The sequence below is a fragment of the Purpureocillium takamizusanense genome, chromosome 2 (assembly GCF_022605165.1).
Source record: "Purpureocillium takamizusanense chromosome 2, complete sequence".
In the NCBI taxonomy this organism is placed as follows: Eukaryota; Fungi; Ascomycota; class Sordariomycetes; order Hypocreales; family Ophiocordycipitaceae; genus Purpureocillium; species Purpureocillium takamizusanense.
Genome location: NC_063069.1, coordinates 3857816 through 3879511, shown reverse-complemented (window position 1 = coordinate 3879511; position 21696 = coordinate 3857816). Strand labels below are relative to the sequence as shown.

General features: G+C 59.3%; 9 protein-coding genes across 10 annotated transcripts; 4 read left to right on the top strand and 5 right to left on the bottom strand.

The window, feature by feature from the left end:
• Nucleotides 1–937: 937 nt before the first annotated feature.
• On the top strand, nucleotides 938–4612 carry JDV02_002974 (uncharacterized protein; the record flags this gene model as incomplete). The annotated part of the gene is made up of 4 exons (XM_047984057.1): nucleotides 938–1017; nucleotides 1071–3611; nucleotides 3663–3882; nucleotides 3935–4612. 4 exons carry the CDS (start codon nucleotides 938–940, stop codon nucleotides 4610–4612), a joined length of 3519 nt encoding a protein of 1172 aa, XP_047840029.1.
• Nucleotides 4613–5024: 412 nt separating this feature from the next.
• JDV02_002973 (uncharacterized protein) lies at nucleotides 5025–7511 on the bottom strand. Its single transcript, XM_047984056.1, has 2 exons — nucleotides 6239–7511; nucleotides 5025–6143 (listed from the first exon to the last, which is right to left on the bottom strand). The coding sequence occupies exons 1-2, from the start codon at nucleotides 7223–7225 to the stop codon at nucleotides 5112–5114; spliced, it is 2019 nt and encodes a 672-aa protein (XP_047840028.1). The 5' UTR covers nucleotides 7226–7511; the 3' UTR covers nucleotides 5025–5111.
• Nucleotides 7512–9210: 1699 nt separating this feature from the next.
• JDV02_002972 (uncharacterized protein) lies at nucleotides 9211–9472 on the top strand (the record flags this gene model as incomplete). The annotated part of the gene is made up of 2 exons (XM_047984055.1): nucleotides 9211–9375; nucleotides 9458–9472. 2 exons carry the CDS (start codon nucleotides 9211–9213, stop codon nucleotides 9470–9472), a joined length of 180 nt encoding a protein of 59 aa, XP_047840027.1.
• Nucleotides 9473–9651: 179 nt separating this feature from the next.
• Nucleotides 9652–11652, bottom strand: JDV02_002971 (uncharacterized protein; the record flags this gene model as incomplete). The annotated part of the gene is made up of 2 exons (XM_047984054.1): nucleotides 9652–11306; nucleotides 11440–11652. 2 exons carry the CDS (start codon nucleotides 11650–11652, stop codon nucleotides 9687–9689), a joined length of 1833 nt encoding a protein of 610 aa, XP_047840026.1. The 3' UTR covers nucleotides 9652–9686.
• Nucleotides 11653–12113: 461 nt separating this feature from the next.
• JDV02_002970 (uncharacterized protein) lies at nucleotides 12114–14194 on the bottom strand. Its single transcript, XM_047984053.1, has 8 exons — nucleotides 14113–14194; nucleotides 13918–14008; nucleotides 13818–13853; nucleotides 13693–13753; nucleotides 12940–13639; nucleotides 12770–12858; nucleotides 12487–12703; nucleotides 12114–12333 (listed from the first exon to the last, which is right to left on the bottom strand). The coding sequence occupies exons 2-8, from the start codon at nucleotides 13937–13939 to the stop codon at nucleotides 12196–12198; spliced, it is 1263 nt and encodes a 420-aa protein (XP_047840025.1). The 5' UTR covers nucleotides 13940–14008; nucleotides 14113–14194; the 3' UTR covers nucleotides 12114–12195.
• Nucleotides 14195–14244: 50 nt separating this feature from the next.
• JDV02_002969 (uncharacterized protein) lies at nucleotides 14245–15204 on the bottom strand. Of its 2 annotated transcripts, XM_047984051.1 has the most exons (2): nucleotides 14699–15204; nucleotides 14245–14591 (listed from the first exon to the last, which is right to left on the bottom strand). In XM_047984051.1, the coding sequence occupies exons 1-2, from the start codon at nucleotides 15167–15169 to the stop codon at nucleotides 14292–14294; spliced, it is 771 nt and encodes a 256-aa protein (XP_047840023.1). In that variant the 5' UTR covers nucleotides 15170–15204; the 3' UTR covers nucleotides 14245–14291. The 2 variants fall into 2 exon arrangements, with proteins under 2 accessions (XP_047840023.1, XP_047840024.1); XM_047984052.1 differs by having other exon boundaries at nucleotides 14253–15204.
• An 846-nt stretch (nucleotides 15205–16050) lies between these two features.
• Nucleotides 16051–16325, top strand: JDV02_002968 (uncharacterized protein; the record flags this gene model as incomplete). Its single annotated transcript, XM_047984050.1, has 2 exons — nucleotides 16051–16158; nucleotides 16218–16325. The coding sequence occupies 2 exons, from the start codon at nucleotides 16051–16053 to the stop codon at nucleotides 16323–16325; spliced, it is 216 nt and encodes a 71-aa protein (XP_047840022.1).
• A 372-nt stretch (nucleotides 16326–16697) lies between these two features.
• Nucleotides 16698–18296, top strand: JDV02_002967 (uncharacterized protein; the record flags this gene model as incomplete). The annotated part of the gene is made up of 5 exons (XM_047984049.1): nucleotides 16698–16876; nucleotides 16932–17119; nucleotides 17186–17478; nucleotides 17537–17959; nucleotides 18030–18296. The coding sequence occupies 5 exons, from the start codon at nucleotides 16698–16700 to the stop codon at nucleotides 18294–18296; spliced, it is 1350 nt and encodes a 449-aa protein (XP_047840021.1).
• On the bottom strand, nucleotides 17981–21613 carry JDV02_002966 (uncharacterized protein). Its single transcript, XM_047984048.1, has 5 exons — nucleotides 19792–21613; nucleotides 19445–19721; nucleotides 19149–19369; nucleotides 18824–19082; nucleotides 17981–18765 (listed from the first exon to the last, which is right to left on the bottom strand). The coding sequence occupies exons 1-5, from the start codon at nucleotides 21456–21458 to the stop codon at nucleotides 18325–18327; spliced, it is 2865 nt and encodes a 954-aa protein (XP_047840020.1). The 5' UTR covers nucleotides 21459–21613; the 3' UTR covers nucleotides 17981–18324.
• Between the last annotated feature and the right edge of the window lie 83 nt (nucleotides 21614–21696).

Sequence of the window (21696 nt, the reverse complement as noted above, 5' to 3'; positions counted from 1 at the left end):
CGAGCTGTGCTGTTCTTGCCGCGCCACACCAGACAGCAGCACTGCCGTCCTGTTTGCGGCTGTGAGCCAAGCAAGGCAGGTCGGAATTTGCGCAGGTACCTGCTTTGCGCCACGCCTTGAGGGAGTGGCCTTCCCTTTTGATCTGGCTGGTGACCTTGTAGGTCTCTTTCATCATTCTGTCGCCCTGCTGAATTTGGCATTCCCCCAGTTGTAGGGAAGGTGCGCCCGTTCGAAGTGGACTCGGGACTGTACACCTCAGCCCACCGACGTCCAGGGCGGATACGTCACCTCACGCCATGAGTGCTACTGCCTTAGGGCTGGAGGAAGGAGGCATTTGATGTGATCCACTGTCCAAGGCTAGTTGGCGCTTCACTGGTTGCATCGATACCGCCTCGACACTGCTCGTGACGGCCCTCTGAGCAAATTTTGGCAGACGCTGCCGTTACGACGAACAGATTTGGTTCACTTTCGGGAATGGACTGTTATATTCTGACACCTGTAGGATATTGCCGTCCGTCGATGAATAACACACGGTTGAGATGCTCTCGCTGCATGCGCTCCCTCTGCTGCACAGTGCCATGTTCGCACGTTGCTGACGGGATGCGAAAGGAGCTCCTTCCTTCGTTTTCCTTCTCACCGCAGTACCTGACTTGTTTCGCGGCATCGACGGCAGGAGCTCCTGCCTCCTTTCACAGAGTCAAACTTCGCCCGTTTCTCCTGCCATGGCAGCCTTACTTTTCCCACGCGGCCTCCGCCCTCCAAAACTCCCTCCCATCCCCATCTCTGACTTTCGTTTCTCTCTCGTCACTCGTTTTGCAATCATCGTATTGGCATCTCCTGTTCTCACTTCTTGATCGTTTCTCGCTGTCAGTCTTCAGAGTCGTGATTCACGCCAGCCTCACCTCCAACGCAGCGCCTTCGGCTGACGTTCGTCACGATGCGTGCCATCACGTCTTTTGGGGCCCTGGTGGCTACCAGCCTCGTCCATCGCGTGACTGCTCAGGCTCCGGCTTACGGGCAAGCTTTCTTACTCCCTCACGATGCTCACTTTGCTGACCAGCTTCCTCAAGATCACCCGATGGCGGCTCAGGTGCAGACCCCAATGGCAACCCTGGCGGCTCTCCCCCCTCAGGTGGCGATACTGGCGATACTGTCGGCACCCGCGACGCCTCGTTCAGCGGTCCAACCTGTGTCATGGAGGCCACTACCACTGTTTTCATCACCGTGCACCCAACCAGCCCCATTGGTTCTGACGGCGGATCGCCTGATGGTTCTGGATCGGGCCCGACTGTGCTTGCCACGCGGACTATTCAGGTTTCTCCCATCAACTCTGCCCAAGCCACGGAACTTGTCCCCTCTCCTTTCACAACCATCACCATCGACATCTCGGGAGAGGACCCTGGCTCTGGTGGCAACTCCGGGCCTGTAACTGGATCCCCTTCTGGCTCTCCCGGTCAAGACGGTTCCTCCCCTTCTGGTGCTCACCTCAGTGACTCTCCTGCCAGCTACCACGATGGCTCCGACGCACCCTGGCCGAACCAAGCCACTGTCACCTCCGGCATCGCCGGTTCAGATGCATCCGCTGGCCCCGTCGCAACCACTGTCAACGTGCCACATGGCGGTTCCCCGTGGTACACTGTCGTCACCGACAGCAGTGTGCAATGGGTCACGGGCTCCGACGGTCCCAAGCCCATCACCATTCTGTCAGAGCACACGCTCACCATCGGCGGTGCCCCTACGAAGCTCCCAGGCCAGGGTGAGCCTCTGACATGTATCACAACGATCGGCCCCGATGGACGCCCGACGATCCTTGAGTGGCCGGCTGGTGACTCTCAAGGCGCCAATGGAGGACGGCCAATTTCTACTGCGGCCGGCGTCACGACTGACATCAATGGTAACCCTGTTCCTCAAGGCGCTTCTACTGTCATCTACCCCTCCTCTCCTGTTGTCACTGGGATGGACAGCCAACCCTCGCCTCCTGTTGGTGGCCCTGTTATGTCTACTGCCTGCACCACGTACACGGTTCTCGGCACAGATGGCACCCCTACTGTTGTCCATTCTTCCTGGCTTGTACCTCAGAATGCTCCCCCAACGGCCGCATCCGGTGCGCTGCCCACGGCGGGCTCGGTACCTGTGCAGACCGGCAACCTTCCCAATGGGAACGCAGTGACAACGTGCACCAGCTACACAATCCTCGGCGCGGACGGCAAGCCTACTGTCGTGGAATCAACCTTGGTGCTCCCTGGCGCCCAGAGCACTCAGGCAGGGGCTCCTGGAACACCTTCAGGAGGCATACCGATCCAGGTGACAGTTCCCGGCTCCCCAGGTCCCGTTATCTCTGGGGGCCCTGGCGGCCTACTTGGCGTCACCACTTGCACCACGTACACTGTGCTTGGAACCGACGGTCGCCCTACCATTGTGGACACGACGTACGTTGTCCCTGGACCTGTTGCCACGCCTGTTTCCACCGATGTCGGCGGGGGAGTCCTCACTGGCGCCCCCAATCAGTCTAATGGCTCTCCTGGCCTGCCGCAGTCCGGCAACGCAGGTCAACCCGGGATCACGACATGCATCACATACACTGCCATCGGCCCTGATGGCCGCCCCACCATTGTTGAGTCCACCGTGGTCATGCCAGCCAGCGATGCAGTTCCAACGGCGAGCGGCCTAGGCTTCCCATCTGCCGTCCCTCCACAGCAATCCGGATTGCCCCAGGGCATCTCCGTCACTGCTGGGAATCTCATTACAACTGCTGTCACCGTCGACGTCCTGGGACCAAATGGTGTTGCCACGCCTGTGGTCGAGACAATTGTGCTGACTCCTTCCACGCCTGGGGTTCCGGCGCTACCCACCGTCACATCAGTCGGATTTCCGTCCATTGCCCCCCAGCAGATGCCCACAGATCTTCCCCAAGGCATACCTCCATCTACGCCGGGCAATGCAGTCACGACTTGCATCACGGTTGACATTGTTGGTCCCAATGGAGTTGCCACGCCGGTTGTCCAGACGATTGTTTTGACACCAACCGCTCCTGACACTGGCAATCCTACCGCGGGTCCTATTGCAAACACTGCTGGATTGTCACTTCCACCCTCGGGCCAAGCCCCAGGATTGAGTACTGTGCTGTCTGGTGCCCCCCCGCTTGATGCGTACGGTTCGGATGTGCCAAACCCGCAGACTGTCTTTCCTCCCTCTGCCGCTGTCTCGGGGCTTGATGGTTTGCCTACAGGCGTCGTTCCTGGCTCGGGCAACACAATCTACACAGTCGTCACCCGCTCCAATGGCATTCCTGTGTTGTCGCCGATTACTACAGTTCCGCTTCCTTCATACGGGGGCTCTCAACAAGACGGTGCGGCTCCGGGAGGCAATGGTGCCCCTGCTGGTACCCCTACAGGAGCTGGCCAAGTCCCCAACGGGTACGGATGGGGTCCCTCGCAGGCTGGTGCAGCTTACGGCCCGCTCTCGTTTGGTGCAGCCGCGACGGCCCTGCAGACTGCTACCTGGACCAATGTCATTCCGGAGCAGACTACGACGTACACAATCAATTTCCCTTTCACAACACTGGTCACCGTCGCCGTGCCTGACGAGCACGCAGTGAGGCGCCAAGTGAGGTGAGTTTGCACTAGCCCCCTGTGGGATGGACTGTGCTGACCACGGAATAGGTCGTCACCATCGCCCCAGAATACTGCCTGGGCAAATTCAACAAGCTCACTGGAAGTGAACACGTCGTTGGCCGCCAGTTTGACTTCTGTGCTGGGCGCTCCCACTGCCTCGTCTTTCCCCGCCTCTTCAACTCCAGTCCCTACAGCGTCCATCGGACCAGGCCACGGGGAGTCGCGGATGTGCCCATCTGGCGGCAAGATTGGGAACACCACTGTTGATGTGAGTGGATATCCTATTTGCGATCTTCAAATCCCGCTAACAGTCCGGGTAGTTTGACAATCTCAAGCCTGGCCCGTTGTTCAATCCTTCAGGTGACATCTGGTTCTCTGAAGGTTTCCTTGTGGCCCCTCCTTCTACCCCAGCGTCCGAGTCATTTGCCCCTGCCTCTGGCGGCCAACTCGTCGAGTTTGTGCCTGCCTCCCTTTCCGGCTCTCCTACCTCCCATGGCGCCGATGTTGCAGAAATTGGTGTTGGTCCTAACTCCGCGAACCCCTGCTTCCGGTTTGACTTTCTCGGCGCTGATCTCGGTTGCGCGGCGCAAGGCAATGAGAAGTGGTGCGAGTTTGAGGTTTCGGCCTACACCTTCAACGAGGGCTCCTTCAGTGAGCAGTCTATCGCGTGGTCTGAGACGAAGCGCGTCCCGGCTTGTCCTACCTTCCCCAGCAGCAGCTGTGCTCTAACCCCCGTCGAGTTTGAAGGCTACACCAACATCACTTCGGTCTTGATAAGTCTCCACGTGGGCCTGGACTTGCGTGCTTGGTGGGGTGACGACTTCAAGTTTGGATGGACCGACAATAGCTGCGAGGCTGCCAGCTGCCGTGGTCGTGCCCTTCCTCACCGCGTCAAGCGTGAGACTGTCGAGTCTGCTATTCGACATGGTGTGTGGCACTGGACGGCCGAAGGGCTTCAGCGCCTCGACGACGAGTACATCTGGGAGTCTGCGGCCTGAGCGATGGTTCCTTGGCGGAGGATCTCAGCTTTGGTGGATTTGCTCTGTTGACTGATTTGAACTCATTTTTGGAGGCAGCCTAATGGTGGGCGCTGCAAATCGTGTAATGTTAGTGAAGCTAGCCCGTGTGCATCACTTAGATTGGCAATACAGTGGGTGGCCACTGCGATGCTTTACTCGCAACTTGTGTTCGTTGTGCAACGGCTGCTGGTAGAGCGGTCCAGTGAGCGTCGTGGGCGGCCAACAGGATGCCTTTTCCTTTGCAACGCTACTTTGTTGGGGGAGTGTTCCTGTAGTGACGGCGGCTCGAGGTTCACGTGGTGCGAGTGAAGCATCAGCGGCAAGCTGTGGCCGGCAAGCAGCCAACCAGTGTGACCATCGACGACACAACGGATACAGCAAAGGCCCATTGTGAGAAAACGACATGACTTGGCTAGGTATGAAATCTATGGAACTTGGAAGGTTTCCTGCGACTGGTTTTTGTATGCTGGAAAATGCCTCAGATGCCCAAGGGGTAATGCTGCCTGTCTCCATGATCGGGCTGGCCAAAGGCGCCGAGCGACTGCTTGAGGTGGTCGAGCTCGCAACCTTCATCCCAAGGCCCGCAGGTGGTGTCACGGCAGTCGGTCTCTTCGTCGGACGGGACCTTACCGGTGGCGAGATAGTGGGCGACGAGGCGCTTTGTGCAGGTGCTGTCGGCGGTGGCGAGGGCGCAGTGGCCGAGGGCGTCCTGGATAACGAGGCGGGCGCCCGGGTGGGCAGCAGCCATGGCGCGGGCGGACCTGAGGGGCGTGACGGGGTCGAGGCTGTTGGAGAGGAAGAGGATGGGAGCGGCGGGCTTGCCCTTGACGGGCCGGCCGTCGGGGGTGGTGACGGGCTCGGGGGTGGTGAAGGGCCCCTTGAAGGACCAGTTGGAGCGGAAGCGCCAGGCGGAGCAGGAGAATCGGATGGTGGACCAGTAGGCGCCCATGAGGGACGAGAGGGAGACCTGCTCGGCGACATAGCGGCGCCACCAGGCCGTGTCCTTGGCGGTGACGTCGTCGCCGTCAGCGCAGAGAACCGAGGAGCCGGCCTCGCGGCGGTCGACGGCGAGGGACTGCGGCGAGGAGGGGTCGGAGCCGTTGAAGGCGCAGGCGTCGCGGAGGCGGGGGACGAGGGACGCGGCGGCGACGAGGGCGGCGAAGGCGGTGGCGTTGCGGCCGCTCATGAGGCCGTCGAGGGCAGAGGCGAGGGGCCGGAACTGCTGAATGGGCTTGTAGATGGCGTTGGACATGACGCGCCGGACGTCGTTCGCAGTAAGGACCGCTACATTGCTGCTACTGCTGCTGCTGCTGCTCCCTTCACTAGGGAGGGGCACAACGAGGGGACGGTCGTCCATCTTTTGTATGAAATCGTGCAGACGGGCGCGGATGGACTCGCCGGACGAGTCGGAGGGACGGGAGAGGGCGCAGGTGGAGGGGCCGGCGGTGTGGCAGCCGGAGAAGAAGGAGGTGACGATGTCGTCGGCGTTGAGTGTGCTGGTGAGCCAACCCTGGGAAGAGATGGCATCAGCATGGCTTCTATGGTTCAAGGAAGGGCTGGGTAAAGAAGAAGAAGAAGAAGAAGAAGGGGGGCGGGGATACTTACGGGGCCGGAGGCATAGTCGTTGGCGTCGCACACGCCGTCGAGGACGAGGCGGCCGATGCGCTCGGGGAAGAGAGAGGCAAAGTAATTGCCGAGCAATGTGCCGTATGAGAAGCCCACGTACTGCAGACGCGGGACGTCATCGTAGTCGTTATCGTGACCATCGGCTCCATGACGCTTCTTGAGCTCGAGGCGATCATCCTCGCCGTCGCCGGCAGCATCCCGCCCAACCTCTCGCTTGTGCAGCTCGTCAAGCTTGTCGACCATCGCCACCATGTCGCGCGCTACGCTCGGGGTGCTCATGTACGCCATGATCTGCCCGCCGTTGAGCCCGCTCTCCTCGGCGTCGCGGCAACGCTGGCCGAAGCCCTCCTGCAGGCCGAGCTGAAAGGGCACGGCGCCGGGACCCGAGTCGAGGGCGCCGCTGCCGCGCGCCTGCAGGAGCATGGCATCGCGGGTGACGAGACCGTCACTGCCATCGCCGGGGAAGCAGTCGGCGCGGGGCCAGCTGTTGGCCATGCCGCGGGGGTCGAAGGAGATGATGTCGTAGTGCGCCTGCCCGGGGATGGAGGCGATGCTCTGCAGGCGATGGCCGAAGGCGCGGACGAAGCTGACGCCGGAGCCGCCGGGCCCGCCGGGGTTGGTGAAGAGGGGGCCGGCGTAGGCGGCGTGGGTGGGCGGGACGGTGGCGGGGAGCTTGATGATGGCGAGGGCGATGGCGCGGGTGTTGTCGTCGTCGTCGTCGTCGTGCGAGGCGTTGACGGCTGTCCAGTCGAGGGGGAGGACGAGGCGGGCGCAGTGGAAGTCGCCGCCGTAGCAGGCGTGGAAGCTGAGGTTTCGGGACGGCGTGATGGAGGACCAGTTGAACTCGCTGGCGCTGCTTAATGGATCGGTGTGTGGTGGTGATGAGGGTGTGATGGGGGAGGAGGAGGAGGAGGAGGAGGCGAGGGCGAGGCCGGAGAGGCCGCCTAGGATGAAGGCGTGGCGCATGGTGATGCTGATGGCAATGGTGGTGATGGCGATGAAGGTGAAGATGATGCGATGCGAGGAGATGTGCAACGCCTTAATAGTTGATTTAGCGATAGATGCGTAGATGGCAGCAGCAAGAGGACCAGCCGCCTGCTGCTGGAGAATTGAAGATGTACGAGATGCTTGCGGCGGCGGTCAGCAATGCGAATATGGAAGCACCCGGCGATACGAGGTAGGTGGTGGCGGTCAGCGGAGGGGGTGAGACACGAGGTGAGAGGAGAGCTGAGCTGAATGAAGCGAGGTGAGGTGAGGTGAGGCGAGAGTCTCAGAGACGAGGTGGGTGGTGGGGGGTTGGGAGGGAGGCAACTGTGATGATCGAACGGCACAGGTACCCGCGGCTGCCCGATCCCGTCAAGTCAAGTCGCGTTTAGTGCATAGTAGCGCCGAAGCATGCATGTTCTTGCCCGCCCCCAAACCGACGGGGGAAGGTCCATGTCTCTTGCAGGAGCGCCGAGGTGTTTTTTTTTCCTTTTCGTTTTTGTTTTTGGCACATGGCATTTGGTTGCGGGCGGGGCAAGTAAGTGAAGACATTCGATGTTGTGCGAGCCGGGCGGCGTCGAGCATGGGCAATGGCCGTTGCCGGGACCGAGTCCGTCGACTAAACTGCACTGGACCGAACCGGCCGGCGCCCCGGAAGACCCACAGGGGGTTTCCGGTCCGGTCTTGTCCGGGAGGCGGCCGGAGCAGGAGCAAGAGCGGGAGGCGGGGGGGCCCAACAACAGACTATTTTTGGTCTGTGGTAATTTGTATGACGCTTGAGGCCCTTTGCATCGAAGACGCTGCCTACCTACCGCTTTGCAGCACGCACGCACGCACTCCTGCTGCAATGGACGGGCCCGGTGGGGGACCGTGTCAAATGGCGATCCGTCCGTCCGGCGCCGCCGCGACGAGACGAGCGAGCGTCCTGCCAAAATCTGAACTACGCATCGACCTTTTGTGACCCGTTTCTGGTTGAAAAGTCCAACGGTCGGGCCCTCACGTTGGACAATAGCGTACTTCGTATGGCGGATGCAGTCAGTGCTGTTGTGTTGCGTTGTTGGTTGGCCGACGACATGCTTCGATGTCATCGCCCTCTGTGCTGCGGCTTCCCGCCGCAGCCACATGCAGCCATTCCGTCGTCTGCATCCCCACCGTCAGTCCTGATCGACCTGCCATTTTAGCGAGCATCTTTTCACGCAATGCGACTCTCACCTCCCCTGACGCTGCTCGCGCGCATCCATGGCCCTGAGTCTGTCTGGTAACTACTCAACTGCCTTGTCGGTGAGATCAGTTCAGTCTGAGCGGCCCCACGGCAACTCCTCTGTCGTATCGATATGCGGCATGTTGGCAGCAGCAACGGGGGGTATCGTCATGTTGGCCGCTACCCGGCCCGTGATGCCGACGTTATTGGCGAGGCAGAACAGACGTAACACCCCGAATGAATAGCGGGAACGACTGGTTGCCCCTATTGACCGGCGCAAGAAATCCTTTTGACAGCCATGGGGACCCTGGAAAGGTACAGCCTTTTACTCCCCAAAGTTCTCGAGGACGCCCCTTTTTGGTACGAGCCATGTTGGGCTTGGCCAACGGACTACCTCGTCGCGGCCTGTATACCTACATGCGACTTGGGATACCAACGTCTGGCCTCGTTCGATAGCATCCCTCCGAGTTAGTATGGGGGGAGGAACATTGACTGAAAAAGGGGCAAGTATTATGCAAGTACATACGACGACGACGATTTTGTCATTTGTCACTCGGAAGACGGCTGGCTCTCCCCTCATGGACAGTCCTCACCAGGCTCAGACCAACGCTTGACCCATGGACTGAGGCCATTGTCGGCGTCGGCAGAAGGATCACGAATATATAAGACGTAGCAGGGCGCGCCGAGTGGCATTGAATTCCCCCATCTCCCAGCCAGTCACTCAACCATCTCCTCACAAAGCAATTCTAAATCTACAGAGAACATCATGCTCGTCTCCAACCTCCAGAGCACCATTGCGGCCATCATGGTCGGCTTCATGGCGACCTCTGCCCTTGCCGTGCCCTCCGGCGACCTCTTCGAGCGGATGGAACTCGTCGAGCGCTGGCAGCGCTGCTGCCTCCGCACCGACTGCCCCGGAGGCTGTTCCAACGTCAGACGCCCGCCCCCCTCTTCCCTCCCTTCGAACACCCGGAACTTTGCTCAATACGAGAAACATACTGACTGGTTGCAAGTGCCACTTCTGCTAAACAACCTCACGATTCCGGAACACGGGCACGTGAAAAGGGGGGGGGGCGCTTCTCAGAGTCACCATGAGCAGCTACAATGGATATATACAAGGGCAGACGGATTACATGATGTCGCTGGATTCGTGTACATACAAACTCAAACGACCGTCCATGGCCTCGGCAACGCGCGTACATGTAGTCTCCCTCGCTCCCTCGCTCCCCTGTCTCGTCCCGCTCATGCCGAAGCCTTGACCCTTGCTGCCTTGTGGTCCTCCTTGATGAGGTCCGCCGCCATCTCCGCCACGGCGTACACGACGCTCTGGATGTTGCCCACGGGCACGAGCGGGAAGACGCTCGCGTCCACCACGCGCAGGCCCTTGGCGCCGTAGACGCGCAGCCGCGTGTCCACCACGCCGCCCTTGTCGCGCGGCCGCATCGAGCAGCTGCCCGACGGGTGGTAGCAGCTGACCTGCCCGCGGCGGACCACCTCCTTGGCGTCGTCGAGCGACTCGGCGCGCAGCTCGGGGATGCGCGCGCCGTCGGGCTTGAGCAGCTCCGCGAACGCACCCGTCCGGGCGACCAGCCGCTCGGCAAACTGCGCGTGACGCGCCGTGATCTCCAGGTCCAGCGGGTTGCTATTGAAGCCGGCGTCCCACGCGGGCTTGTCGCGCACGTCGTCGCTCGTGATGTGCACGCTGCCCCGCGAGAAGGGGTGGTTGAGGAAGGACAGCACCGAGATGTAGTTTTCCGGCCGCGACGGGTGCAGGTACTCGGCCATGCTGCTGGGCTCCGCCATGGTGGTGTTGCCCTGGCCTCCGAGAAGTAGGTACTCGACCATGGGCTCGTTTGAGTTCTCGAGCAGGTCGCGCAGCAGCGGGCCGTCGCCCGACGCGGCGTGCTGCGCGTGCTCGGCGAACAGGGCCTTCTTCGCCTCGGCGGAGCAGAGGCCCGAGCCGTCAGCGAGCGGCGCGTAGGCAACGCTGATGTTGCTCTGCCCGAGGGGTCCGTCTTGTGACTCTTGGTACATGCCGATGAGGGCGTTCAGTACGTTGGGGTCGCGGACGACGTCGGTCGACGGCACGTCGGGCTTGACCTCGAACGACTGCAGCGTGAGGGGGTGGTCCTGGAGGTTCTCACCTACGTTGGGGCTGTCGACGACGACGGGGATGTTGAACTTGTCGAGGAGCGTCTTGGATCCGACGCCAGAGAGCTCGAGGATCTGGGGCGTCTGGAACGCACCGGCGGCGAGGATGACTTCGCTGCCGTGGAGGGTTCTCACCGTTCCGTCTGCAGCCACCGTCTCGATGCCCGTGGCGACGGGCTCCTCCCCTCCGGCAGCCGTGTCAAAGACAACCCTCTTGACGACCGTCTTGGTCAGCACCTTGAGATTCGGCCGGGCCGCGACCTCGGGCGTGTAGTACGCCGTAGCCGCATAGCTCCGCGTCTTGGTGACGGGGTCGATGCTCGCGGGCTGCTGGAACGCGCCGAGCGCCTCCTCGCTGCGGCTATCCACCTTCATCTCGAGGCCCAGCTTGCCAAACGTGTCCATCCACGCCGTGTTGACGGGCCCGTAGCCGACGCCGTACGAGACCTGCACGGGGCCCTCGCCGACGAGCGAGTCGTCGTGGTACGTCAGCCCGACGGCGTCGCGCGCGGCCTGCGGCGGGCTGTGGACCGTCGCGAACTTGCGGAAGTAGGGCGCCAGCGCGTCGTAGTCCCACCCCGGGTTGCCGATGGCCTTCCAGGCGTCGAGGCTGCGCCGGGACGGGTACAGCAGCATCATGAAGTTGAGGGCGGAGGAGCCGCCGAGTTGCTTGCCGCGGGGCGTGTTGATGCGGCGGTTGTTGAGTCCGGCCTGATAAGGGGAGGGGAAACACGAGTAAGTCTCTTGTCATCGGCATCAACGGTGGGGGGGGCTTCTCGTGTAAGTGGTTTCCTTGCCACTCTGGGTAGAAAATGTGTGCTTGCTTGCTTGATTGCTCGCATACCTGAGGAACGGAGTTAAAGTTCCAGTCGTAGTCGGGGTTGCCATATTGCGCGCTCATGAGGCCTGGCGTCAACACCGCTGGGTCTTTGCTCTTGTCGTCGCCCGCCTCGACGACAAGGACCTTGACGGCCGGGTCCTCGGTGAGGCGGTTGGCGAGGACGAGGCCGGCGGTGCCGCCACCGACGATGATGTAGTCGTAATTGTCTACAGTCATGATCGCTGTTGCTAGAGTGCGCGCCGGGCAAGGCACAATGTTGACTTCCGACGACGACGACTATGGCATCAAGCGGCCTCTAAATCTTACGGCGGACGGCCCTGTAGATAACATATAACACATAGCTACGCTTGTGTAGCACATGGCCCACGGCGGGATCGTTTGTCAGCGGCGGCAACATGACTAGACCCGAGAGGAATCGGGTGAACCGTGTGAACCGCGTCCCTAGACAAACGGTATCTCGGACCCCTTTTGGCGATATGGCCCGCTCAGGATGCGCCAGTGCGCGTTTGAGCTTGAGTGACTGATGTGGCGGATCGGTCTAACGGCCTGGCATTGCGGGGAAAACTTGGACGATCACAGACAGGTAACTAGCATGAACCCCGCAGTGCACGTTGCCAGGGCGGCGCTGGGCCAAGGAAAGCTAACGAACTTGTGATGAGCCTCGGGCGAGTGATGGTGGCGTATTTCTGGGGACGTAACGCATGTGCCGCCGCCGCGTCAGACGTTCCAGGGTGTATTGAAAATGACTAGTACCCAACTCTAGCTCGCCCCAAGACGAATGTCATGCAAGTTGCGAATCTTGCTGATGACTCGATCTACGTTGCTCAAGTCTACCCACGTCCACTTTGCTCCGCGGGCGAGCTTCAACGCTGCCCAGAGCGCTAGGAATACGAATTGCTGTCAGGAAAACGTCATTGGTAAGCGTCTCGGCTCAGGGGGGAGTAATACATGCAGAGCATATGCATCAAATTAGAGTAATATATGCAAGGCATACCACAAATCAGAGATGATAGGGTTGAAGCTCAGCTGCGTTCAATAGCATGGACGTACCAAAAGGAAGGTGGAGAGAAACGGCGTCGCATGGAAGCCGTTCCACAGCAATGCGCTGTTCGACACCACCAAGATGAAGATGCAGCCGCCCAGAGCCATGTACGCAAGAGCGGGCTGCATGTGACTGCGATAAGGGTAGTCGTTGCTGGCGTCGTGATCCCAGCGTCGAACCTGCGAGACGCCCTGCATCTCGAGCGTCGCACGATGCCTCTTGATGCTGCAGGCGCGTATTCAGCACGGAACCTAATTAGGTATGACTACCATGGTGAAGAAGGGGTCTTACCAATGGTAATATCGGATAAAGGCCCAGCATTCGCAGGCCCACACGATAATGACCCCGTCCGATCCCATGGTCGTCAGAATCTCGATGAACTGGTAGTGGGAAGGCGTTAGCACTGAGCCGTCATCAAAAGGGACCAGAATGCGACCCTTCATGCTGGATAGGACACTTGCCATGGAGATGTTGCTCGCATCGTCGTGGAGCTGTAGAAAGGGAACCCAACAAAACGCCAGCGCGGAAAAGATCATGGCGCGCATGGGTACCTTGCGTCGGTCCGTCTTGCCAAACCAGGCCAGTGTCCGCAGAAAAAGGGGCTGGTCGTCGGATCCGTCGAGGCGGGTTGTGAGGCCGAACAGGGACCGCGACGCGACGTAGAGGTTGGTGCACGCGCACGTCAGCGCGGTGAAAACCAGGAACACGTTGAAGACGTCGTTGAGAGACGGTATGCGCGACTCCTCGGCGATGGCGACAAACGCGGAGCTCGTCTTGCCGACCTGCGAGGACGATGTCAACAACGTCGCGGGGCCGGCGGCGGCGGCGGCGGCACGCGGGTTCAAGAAGGAGGAGGAAGAGTTGCACTGCTGCGAGCTGTCGGCCCAGCTGAGGCGTGGGAGGCGGCAGTCGTCGCGGCGGATGTTGAAGCTTGCGAGCACGCCGGCGAGGACGTACGCGATGGTGGCGAGCACGGGGATGTACACGGCCGAGAACTTGACCGTCTGCCCGATGAGCAAGTGCCTGTGGTCGGCGGCCGGGCGGTCGGTTGTGTCTGCGTTGTTGCGCCCCTCGTTGTTCTTGGGCCACCGTGCTTCCAGGGCGGATGCCGCGACGACTTCGACGCCCACGTATGCGAATGTCGATATAGACAGGGACATGCTGGGGCTGTTAGTGAGGCATTGGGTCGTTATTCGACGGGTTGCCCAACATACCATAAGCTGTTGAACCATCCATTCGCGGCGAGTGTGTCGTATTCAGTTGGCTTGAGCCAGTCTGCAGGGCGCTCAGTACCATTAAAGACTGTTTCAAGTTTCGTGGTCATGGACCGCAGACTTACATCTGGTGCCGTGCGGCGCGTTTGCGGAGTCGCCAGCTGCCCCGTCACTGTCAGACAACCACTCTTATATCACCGTGCATGCAGCGTGCCCAGCGCTTACCGCCCACGTTGATGGCGACCATGGCGCATATGATGACTAGCAGAAAGACGAGCTTGATGCTGCTGCTGACTACTTCGAACCAGCCATATATCTACGTCGTTGGTAAGTAGCGTTGCACCGTGTTAGTGACGGCAAGTCTGCCGGTGCCTGGCCTGTGGCTGGCTAAGTGAGTGAGACATGTTGACGTTGACTTACATCCACGCGGAGGCTGTTGACGCAGATGAGAATCAGCGGGATCAAAAAGTACACGACGCCCCCGTCGAACGCCTTGTTGCCGTTAATCCAGTAGTGTATCTCGGCAGCCGAAGTCGCGACCAGGGCGGAAAACGACACAGAGTATGTGAACCTGAATTTCTCAACTGTGAGCAGCGATTTCAATCGGCGCGTCCGTCCGTCCGTTCAGTCGCGTCACCTCGATGGACTGTTTTCACGAACCAGTAAGCCACACCCACGGCAATGCCGAGTTCGACGTCTACAAACTCGCTGACGTACAGCTGCATGGCTCCGGGGATGGGCCATATGCACAGCAGTTCGGTGATGCATTGCATGACGGCCCACGCCAGCATGCCTGGCAGGAGGAACGACAGCAGCACTGACAGCGGCCCGCCGAGCTCGAGGATCTGGCCGCCGCGCCAGTATAGGCCCGTGCCGAGCGTTGCGTTGACTGCGATCATCTAGAGGGCACATCACCGCCGTGTAAGTCGGGATACGATGATCCTGATAGCATCACCGGGCGTGTTTCATGCTTATAAACTGCGGACTGGGAAGACGACGGACGCACCGACAGATGAATCCCTCTCAGCTTTCGATGAACGACCCGGTCAGGCTTGGGCGTGACAATGACATTCTTTTCTCTCCTCCTGACGCTGAGCTGGTTCGTGACATACGTGCTCTCAGTATTCGCGCTGTCGTCCAACGTCGACGCATCTCTACTTGCTCCTCGCAGGCTCATGCCATCCACGTTGAAGACGTGACTCGAAACGTGCGGGCCCGCAGCATGGCACTGGGCGATGCCGTCGTCCGCGCCCCCGATCCCCGGACTCGCTGCTGTCGACAGAAACGTTGGGTCCAGGCTCGGGCTCGAGGACGACGACGGCGGCGTTTGCGTCAGCTCAATGGTCGGGACGACGGGTGGAGAGGACTCTGTTGGAAGCGAATGATGCGCCCCGTCATCGTTGTGATGCGCACGTGGCGAAGCAAAAGCAGCCTCGAGCCAGTCCGGCACCCAAGGCGGCAGTCGTGGGCTCGCCATGCTGAGACTTTGAGGTCGCTTCGGGCCGCTCAGACCCAGTTGCGGCCATGGCAAAGGGGAAGAATAGACGAGGGTGAAACAAATATCGCCCGAGGAAACGCGCACCAAGACAGAGAGAAGAGGCTCTGCTGCCTTCAGAAAGGGGGCTTATCGCGAGGCGTTCGAGAGGCGGCGGCGGCAAGAGAGAGAACATTGAAGCTGCGTGGCTCGTCCCGAGCCGGCCCCCACGTTGCGGTCCATGTGCCATTATTGTTCTGCCCGGCTAAAGCCCTGGGCTGGTTGAGAACGGCCGTCATGCATGATAGCCAACAAAGGCGCTACGGGTTGTGCGATATCACCTGCGCCACCTGCAGCAATAGTGTGACGATCCAGCGCTCGACGGACAAGCTTGCCCTTGCCACGCCTAATGAGCATGAGTCCTAGGGACTACCCGACGGCCGGGTCAGAGTGTGATGTACTGCCATAGCATGCCGTCACAACTTGTCCTGGACGCTTGTCGCTGCATGAGGGCAGAGATTACACCCCAACGTGTTATGGGCGTGAGATCGTCGGCCGGGCTGCACTTGAGACCCTGTGCCGTCCTTTTTCAGCCGCAACAACCAAGCAGGGGCTGCCAACCTTTGATTCGCTTTGAGCCACACGGCCCGCATCACACATGAACAAAGTGCATCGCCCCCCTCGCTCACCAGGCCTAAGAAGGCGGCCGGATTGCCTCGTCCGCAGCGAGGGGGTGCGCATCCTCCCCCAGTCCATCCATGTTGGCCTCGTCCTACCCACGTCGGGCGAAGGCTTAAACGGTGGGCAGCACCGCCCCGTGTCTGCGCCCTTCTCACGATCATCCTCGGAGAATTGGTCTCTTTGTTTGTGTCGAGCAAGGCACCATGGCCGAACAGCTCACACAAGTCGTCTGTCAACGGTACCTGAAGAGGGATAGCCTGCAGACGCTTCTAGAACGCCTCTTCCCCGGCCAGAAGGACTTCAAGATTCGCGTACGATCGCGGCCGCGCCGATGCTGTCCCATGGCTCGTGTGTCACTGACTCGTTGTAGATGAAGGAGGATCAGTTCAGCTTTACTGCTCCAAGGAATGTGACCGAGGTGAGCATCGTCTTTGTCCAGCGAGGGTTTCCAGCCAGCACAAACCATGTGCTAACATAATTGATCATGAAGAAGGAGTTGGAGTACGTGCTCTACGTGAATGTTCCGGATGTTGCATGCTGCGACTCTACTAACAGACCATGTGCAGCACGATCCGGGCCCAGTAGCTCTCAAGATTGCTGGGACAGCACGCGTCAGGATCGAACAACGGTAGTGGCAAGACACGGTTACATGTACATTTAGGCGCTAAGCAAGGCATAATCATGGCTGACTGACGGGGCCGGCCCGAATCGTGGCTGTGGCAGACTGCCGCCCATAAACAAGTCCAACTTAACCACATCAAGGGTGTTCAAAAGCCGTGGTGCCCGTTGCCGAGAATTGACTGATACCAGGACGCACCACCGGGTACATTGTACATTCATTTGTCACGAGATGGACCCCGCAGTAGTCGATCGATGTTTCGTTGACGAGGTTCTTGAGCATGTGCAAGTTCGCGATCTCGTTGTCGGCGACAACCCACCGCACATTCGCTCCGAGTCATTCCGGGACGAGCAAGGCCTCGAGGCATATCTTGAGGATGACATGAACAAGGACTACTCGTGTCGCTTCATGTAAGATTCCCGTAACGACTGGCTATATATGTGGCGTCGGCTAAGTTTACTCAAGCTCCGTGTGCCAGCGCAACTCATGGAGACCACTCCAAATCACGCGGGCGATGATGTCGGCGGTGGTCAATGCCCATGACCTGAGTCCATCACTTTGGCAACTCGCGTCGTGCTTCTACACTCGCAACCTAGATTTAGAGGACGCCTTTTGCGTTCCATTGACGCTTTGCATCACTGGACCATGGATCGGTATGTAAATCGCCAACATGTAACGCATCCGAACGTCGAATCCGAACGCCAACTAACACGACTTAGAAATGTCGTATACTATTCGCTATCCCGAATTCAAAGAGGCCGACAAGGAGTGGGCGATACGACAGAGCGGCGTATGCCACCGCATCAACACGGAAACGCGGCAGAGTGTCTTCCTCTTACTCAACCCAAAGCCCAACGCCAAGGCCCACATGGTCGTCAACCAGCACCTTTCCTCACGGAGGGATGGAATGGCAACCGATGGGCTTCTTTCATTGCACCAGGTCTTGCTCAGCGCCCATCTCCCTGCCTGGAGACAGTACGTTGCCACGTTTGAAGCCCAGTTTCTCCCCATGGTGAGTGCATCAACACACGAATCCGAGTGAGGGTCAAAGGATACGAGCATCGAAACAGGCAAACAGTACATTCGCCACTTACATTGACGAGCCCCTACGCTTAGGGTACGACCACTTGATCAGCATGGTGAATCTCGAGAACCGCTTCAACAAGACGATAAGCCTCCTCGCGTCTACCACGGAGCTCATCACAGACTTGCGTGCGCTGCTCGATAACCATGCGTTGATGCCCGCGTCGCGAGATGACAGCCACACCGACGTTGTATTTGACAATCACCTGCGTCAGTGCGCGGCTTTTACTCGTACGGCAGCATACCTGGAGCGGCGCGTCCAGACAGCCGCGCAGCTGCTTTCCGACACACTGTCTTTCCGAGATCAGGTCATCGCCAAAGAGCAGAGCGGCAACATGCTTCAACTGAACAAGTCTGCCGTGTTCATCACCACCCTGACGCTCATCTACGCACCGGCTTCCTTCGCGGCGGTTAGTCCCATGCTTCTCCTGCCCGATAACATGTGCTGCGTGGGCTACGACTAACGCAATACCATTGAAGACATTCTTCGGCATGAACTTTTTCGCCATGGACCAGCCCAGCAGCCGCATCATCTGCACATCCATGATATGGATCTATCTCGTTGCCACCCTCGTCATCACTGGGCTCACAGTCATCTTCTACTACTGGCTGATCCAACACGACGGCGTGCTCTTTTGGCGACTCGCTCCGAAAGTCAAGGTCAATGCCGATTGGAGGGCATTGGCGCGGCGCCTCACGAAACTGGACCAGAATGTTGAGCTCCGGGACATGTACCGATCGGTGTAGAGCCGCTTGCCTCTCAAGAGGCCGGCCGCTACGTGACTTCTGCCGAAGCAAGTCTGACTTTGTAGATGACCCGCCGGCTCGCACCAGTCAAGGAGGCTACAATGACGCATGGCTCGGAGTCGTCGTCTGAGAGCACGGCCGCGAAATCATCTCCATGCAGCAGACCAGGAAGATGAGCGAGCTGCTGAACATGGAGCTCGGGAGTAAGGTGTATCTCCAAAAGGACCATTTGGTGTTTGGCCGAGGGCGCTCCGATGGCTAGCAATCTGCCTCGTGGCCGGGGGCAGCTCGATAAAAGTTGAGATATGCGATATTTCGGTATTTCCCTCTGCAGCTCCAGACTCTTGTCGGAGCCCTCAAACTTCTGTACGTGAAGGCGCTTCTCTCTGGTCACCACGGCGCATGTATTCCTGTCGTGAAAAGGACAGAACGCGGTGTAGAGGCCGGCGAAGGCGCCTACGTCATATCCCTGTAGGACTGTCAGCAGCCATTGCTATAGCGCTTTTCATGTTGAGCGGTCGGCGTACTAGTGAAGTCATGTTTAGTGTATCCATGGTTACCGGATGACGATCGAGTGACACGTGCGTGATGGGAATCTTGTGCTCCCTGCTTCTGGTGGTGAGTTCAGGTCTCACAACGAGATAAGCGTCCCGGCTATCCAGTAGCGCCAGGTGGATGACATCCGCGGCCGACCACTCGAGAGCTATGGGCTTGAAAGGATGTTGATCTGGCAAAGGATGTGTATTGATGCTCTCGTCGCGTGCTGGGTTGTCCAAATTTGGTGCCCTATGGGGAGAAAGGATGGTAAGCCCTCTTCTGCTCCCATGAAAAGTAAACGTGAGTCGGGCCTACCTGGGTGCCAGCTCCACAGCGTCAATCAAGTCACGTACTGTTGCGTAGAGAAAGACGCCCGGGTCTCGCGGGTTCGTGCTAGCTCTCGCCGTGAGCGCCACCCAAACACTGTCCGACGAGATGGCAATCTTGGATATCGCAGGAAGCTGTAGGACGAGCCGATGAAGCTTGGAGAAATTATAGTCTACGGAATCCCCGCCGAGAAGGTAAAAGATGTACAGCTTGCGTGCTCATTGTTGTCAGCATTTATCTTGGATTCAGTGTCTTCCGGAGTGAGCACGGGTGCGACTGCTTACTCGGCTGCGCCCTGCCGTCGAGGCAATGAGATACTTGCTGGTCAAGCACACGTGCTTTAGGAAACAGTCGCAATCTGTGTTGGGTAGGGTCCAATCGGCCGCGTATGTGACAGTATGCCTTTCTCGGGTTGCCAGTGACTGCGATGTGTAAAGTACAATTGTGTCATCCGTCCAGTACGCCAGAACATTCGCGTCTGGGGATATAGCGCATCCTTTGAAGTCTCGAGACGTCGAAGGATACCACTCGTCGATGACGGTACTGGAGTCATTCCCTTGTCTGTTTCTATCAGCATGGCCGGGGGGCTTATGTTCTTGAAGGGTATATGTCGTCTGGTGGTGGTACTGACCTTGTGCGAAGCCGTACCGCGAGTGGGCTGTCAGAGATAGTCTCCAGGATGGAGCCACGCCTTGGTTCTTCGGCGCTTCGATAGAGTCGATACATTTCTTCCAGCCTCTTCTTGACATCCTCGGCGGTGCAGCGCTGGGTCACTCGAATGACGGATTGCTCCAGAAAATCGAGCATGTACGACATGGCGTGGCCTTCTGTGACGCTTCTCCTTGCCGCCTTTTCTCTGAGTACTTTATGCCAGACTCTTACTTGCGGATGAACATCTGGTTCTGTGAATCTGGTGCCGCGGAGGAAAAAGCGATCGTAGCCATCGGCGCGGCGATGGTCCATGCGAGCATCCTGATAGTGGCACACGCCCTCGGCGCCCGTTTCCAAAAATGTCAGAACGACACTGAGGACGCATCCCAGCGCCCAGACGTCGCTGCTCGTCCGCATGCTCGCCGTGGCCGAGATAGATTCCGGTGGGAGATATGTGCCCTCGCCTCGCCGGTTGAGTGTGGCGGACACGGACGGGTCGGCGATCTTCTTTCGTCGGACAAAGAGGCTATTGAAGTCGTTCTCACGGTCTCCCGCGACGGCGCGACGTCGAACCTTGACGCGGGCCATGCCAAAGTCACTCAGCTTCCAGATCCAGCGCATGCTTCCATCCTCTCCCACTTCTTTGAAGACGAGGATGTTGCTGGGATTCAGGTCCATGTGGTAGCACACCAGCTCGTCGAATTCGACGGTCCGTATCCCCGTGTGAAGAAACTGCAGACCGCTTGCCAGTCCCGCCGCGCAGGATATAATCTCCGCTCGAGCCTCTTGTGTCTGGGGCGGGATGTGGTGGCCCGACATCATGTACGAGCGAAGGTCGCACATGGCGAGTGGCATGAATAGACTGTAGTTTGTCCCGACCTCGAGCGCACCCAAGCTCTCGACGATATTCTCGCAGTTGCGCGAGGTCGAACCAAGGATCTGACGCATGACATCGTACTCTTCTCTTGCTTTGGACTTGTCGGCGACAATGTAGTCCTTGCGTGCCATGTCGATGGGCTCAACATTGTGACCAAAGGCCGGTCCCGCTTGGCGGTCGTGAAAGTGACCCCGAGCGACACGGACTCGGAAGACTTTGCCGAATGAGCCCTCGCCGAGAGGTATTTCCTCCAGGTACGGCAGCCGTGGGCTGTCGGTGCCATCGATCCGGACCTCCTCTTTCTTGCGGAGCACTACGGCGCAGAAGCACCCCTGCTTGGATATGAACCTGTCCGCGTCGGTGTCGCTGCCGAGAAGCTGTTCGAGCTGCGCGCGACTGGCCGGCAGCCGACCAACTGAGCCATGCGGAGGCGCGTCGCCGGCGACAAGACGGTCGACGCAGGTCCGGGCCGCGCGTATGCTACACGTTGCGAAGATGAGCGTACCGAGAAAGTCAAGCAGATCCCTCTCATTCACCCTCTGCACGAACGCTGTCTCAGTCAGACGCAAGACTTGTTCGCTGGATTGATCGGCCGTGGCGAGGCTACGGAAGAAGCGACGCAGGTTCCTGTTGTCGTTTTGTTGCAGAATGTCTCTGCACGTCCCCCATGGTACGAATCGCAGTGTCTCCTCTTCTCTCCGCTCCAGTCGGCGGAAGATGTCGCCGTAGAGTTCGTTGCACAAGTTGTCGTATGTTTCTGAAGCCATCATAAAGGTTTCATCCTGGCTGGGATCACGAGAATGGTGTGAGGCCGCGGAGTAAGAGGTGCGAGGTTTGACAAACTGTCAACAGGCCGCGCCTGTATCGTGCTAGTGAGGCTCTGCTATCAGCCATTTCCGTTGCAGGCGTTGTGCAGGCGACAAGCCGAACTGCAATTCATCAGTCTAACTACACCACACCAGCGACCGGGGAGCACATCACCCTTGTCGCGGGGGCCATCCGCTGAAA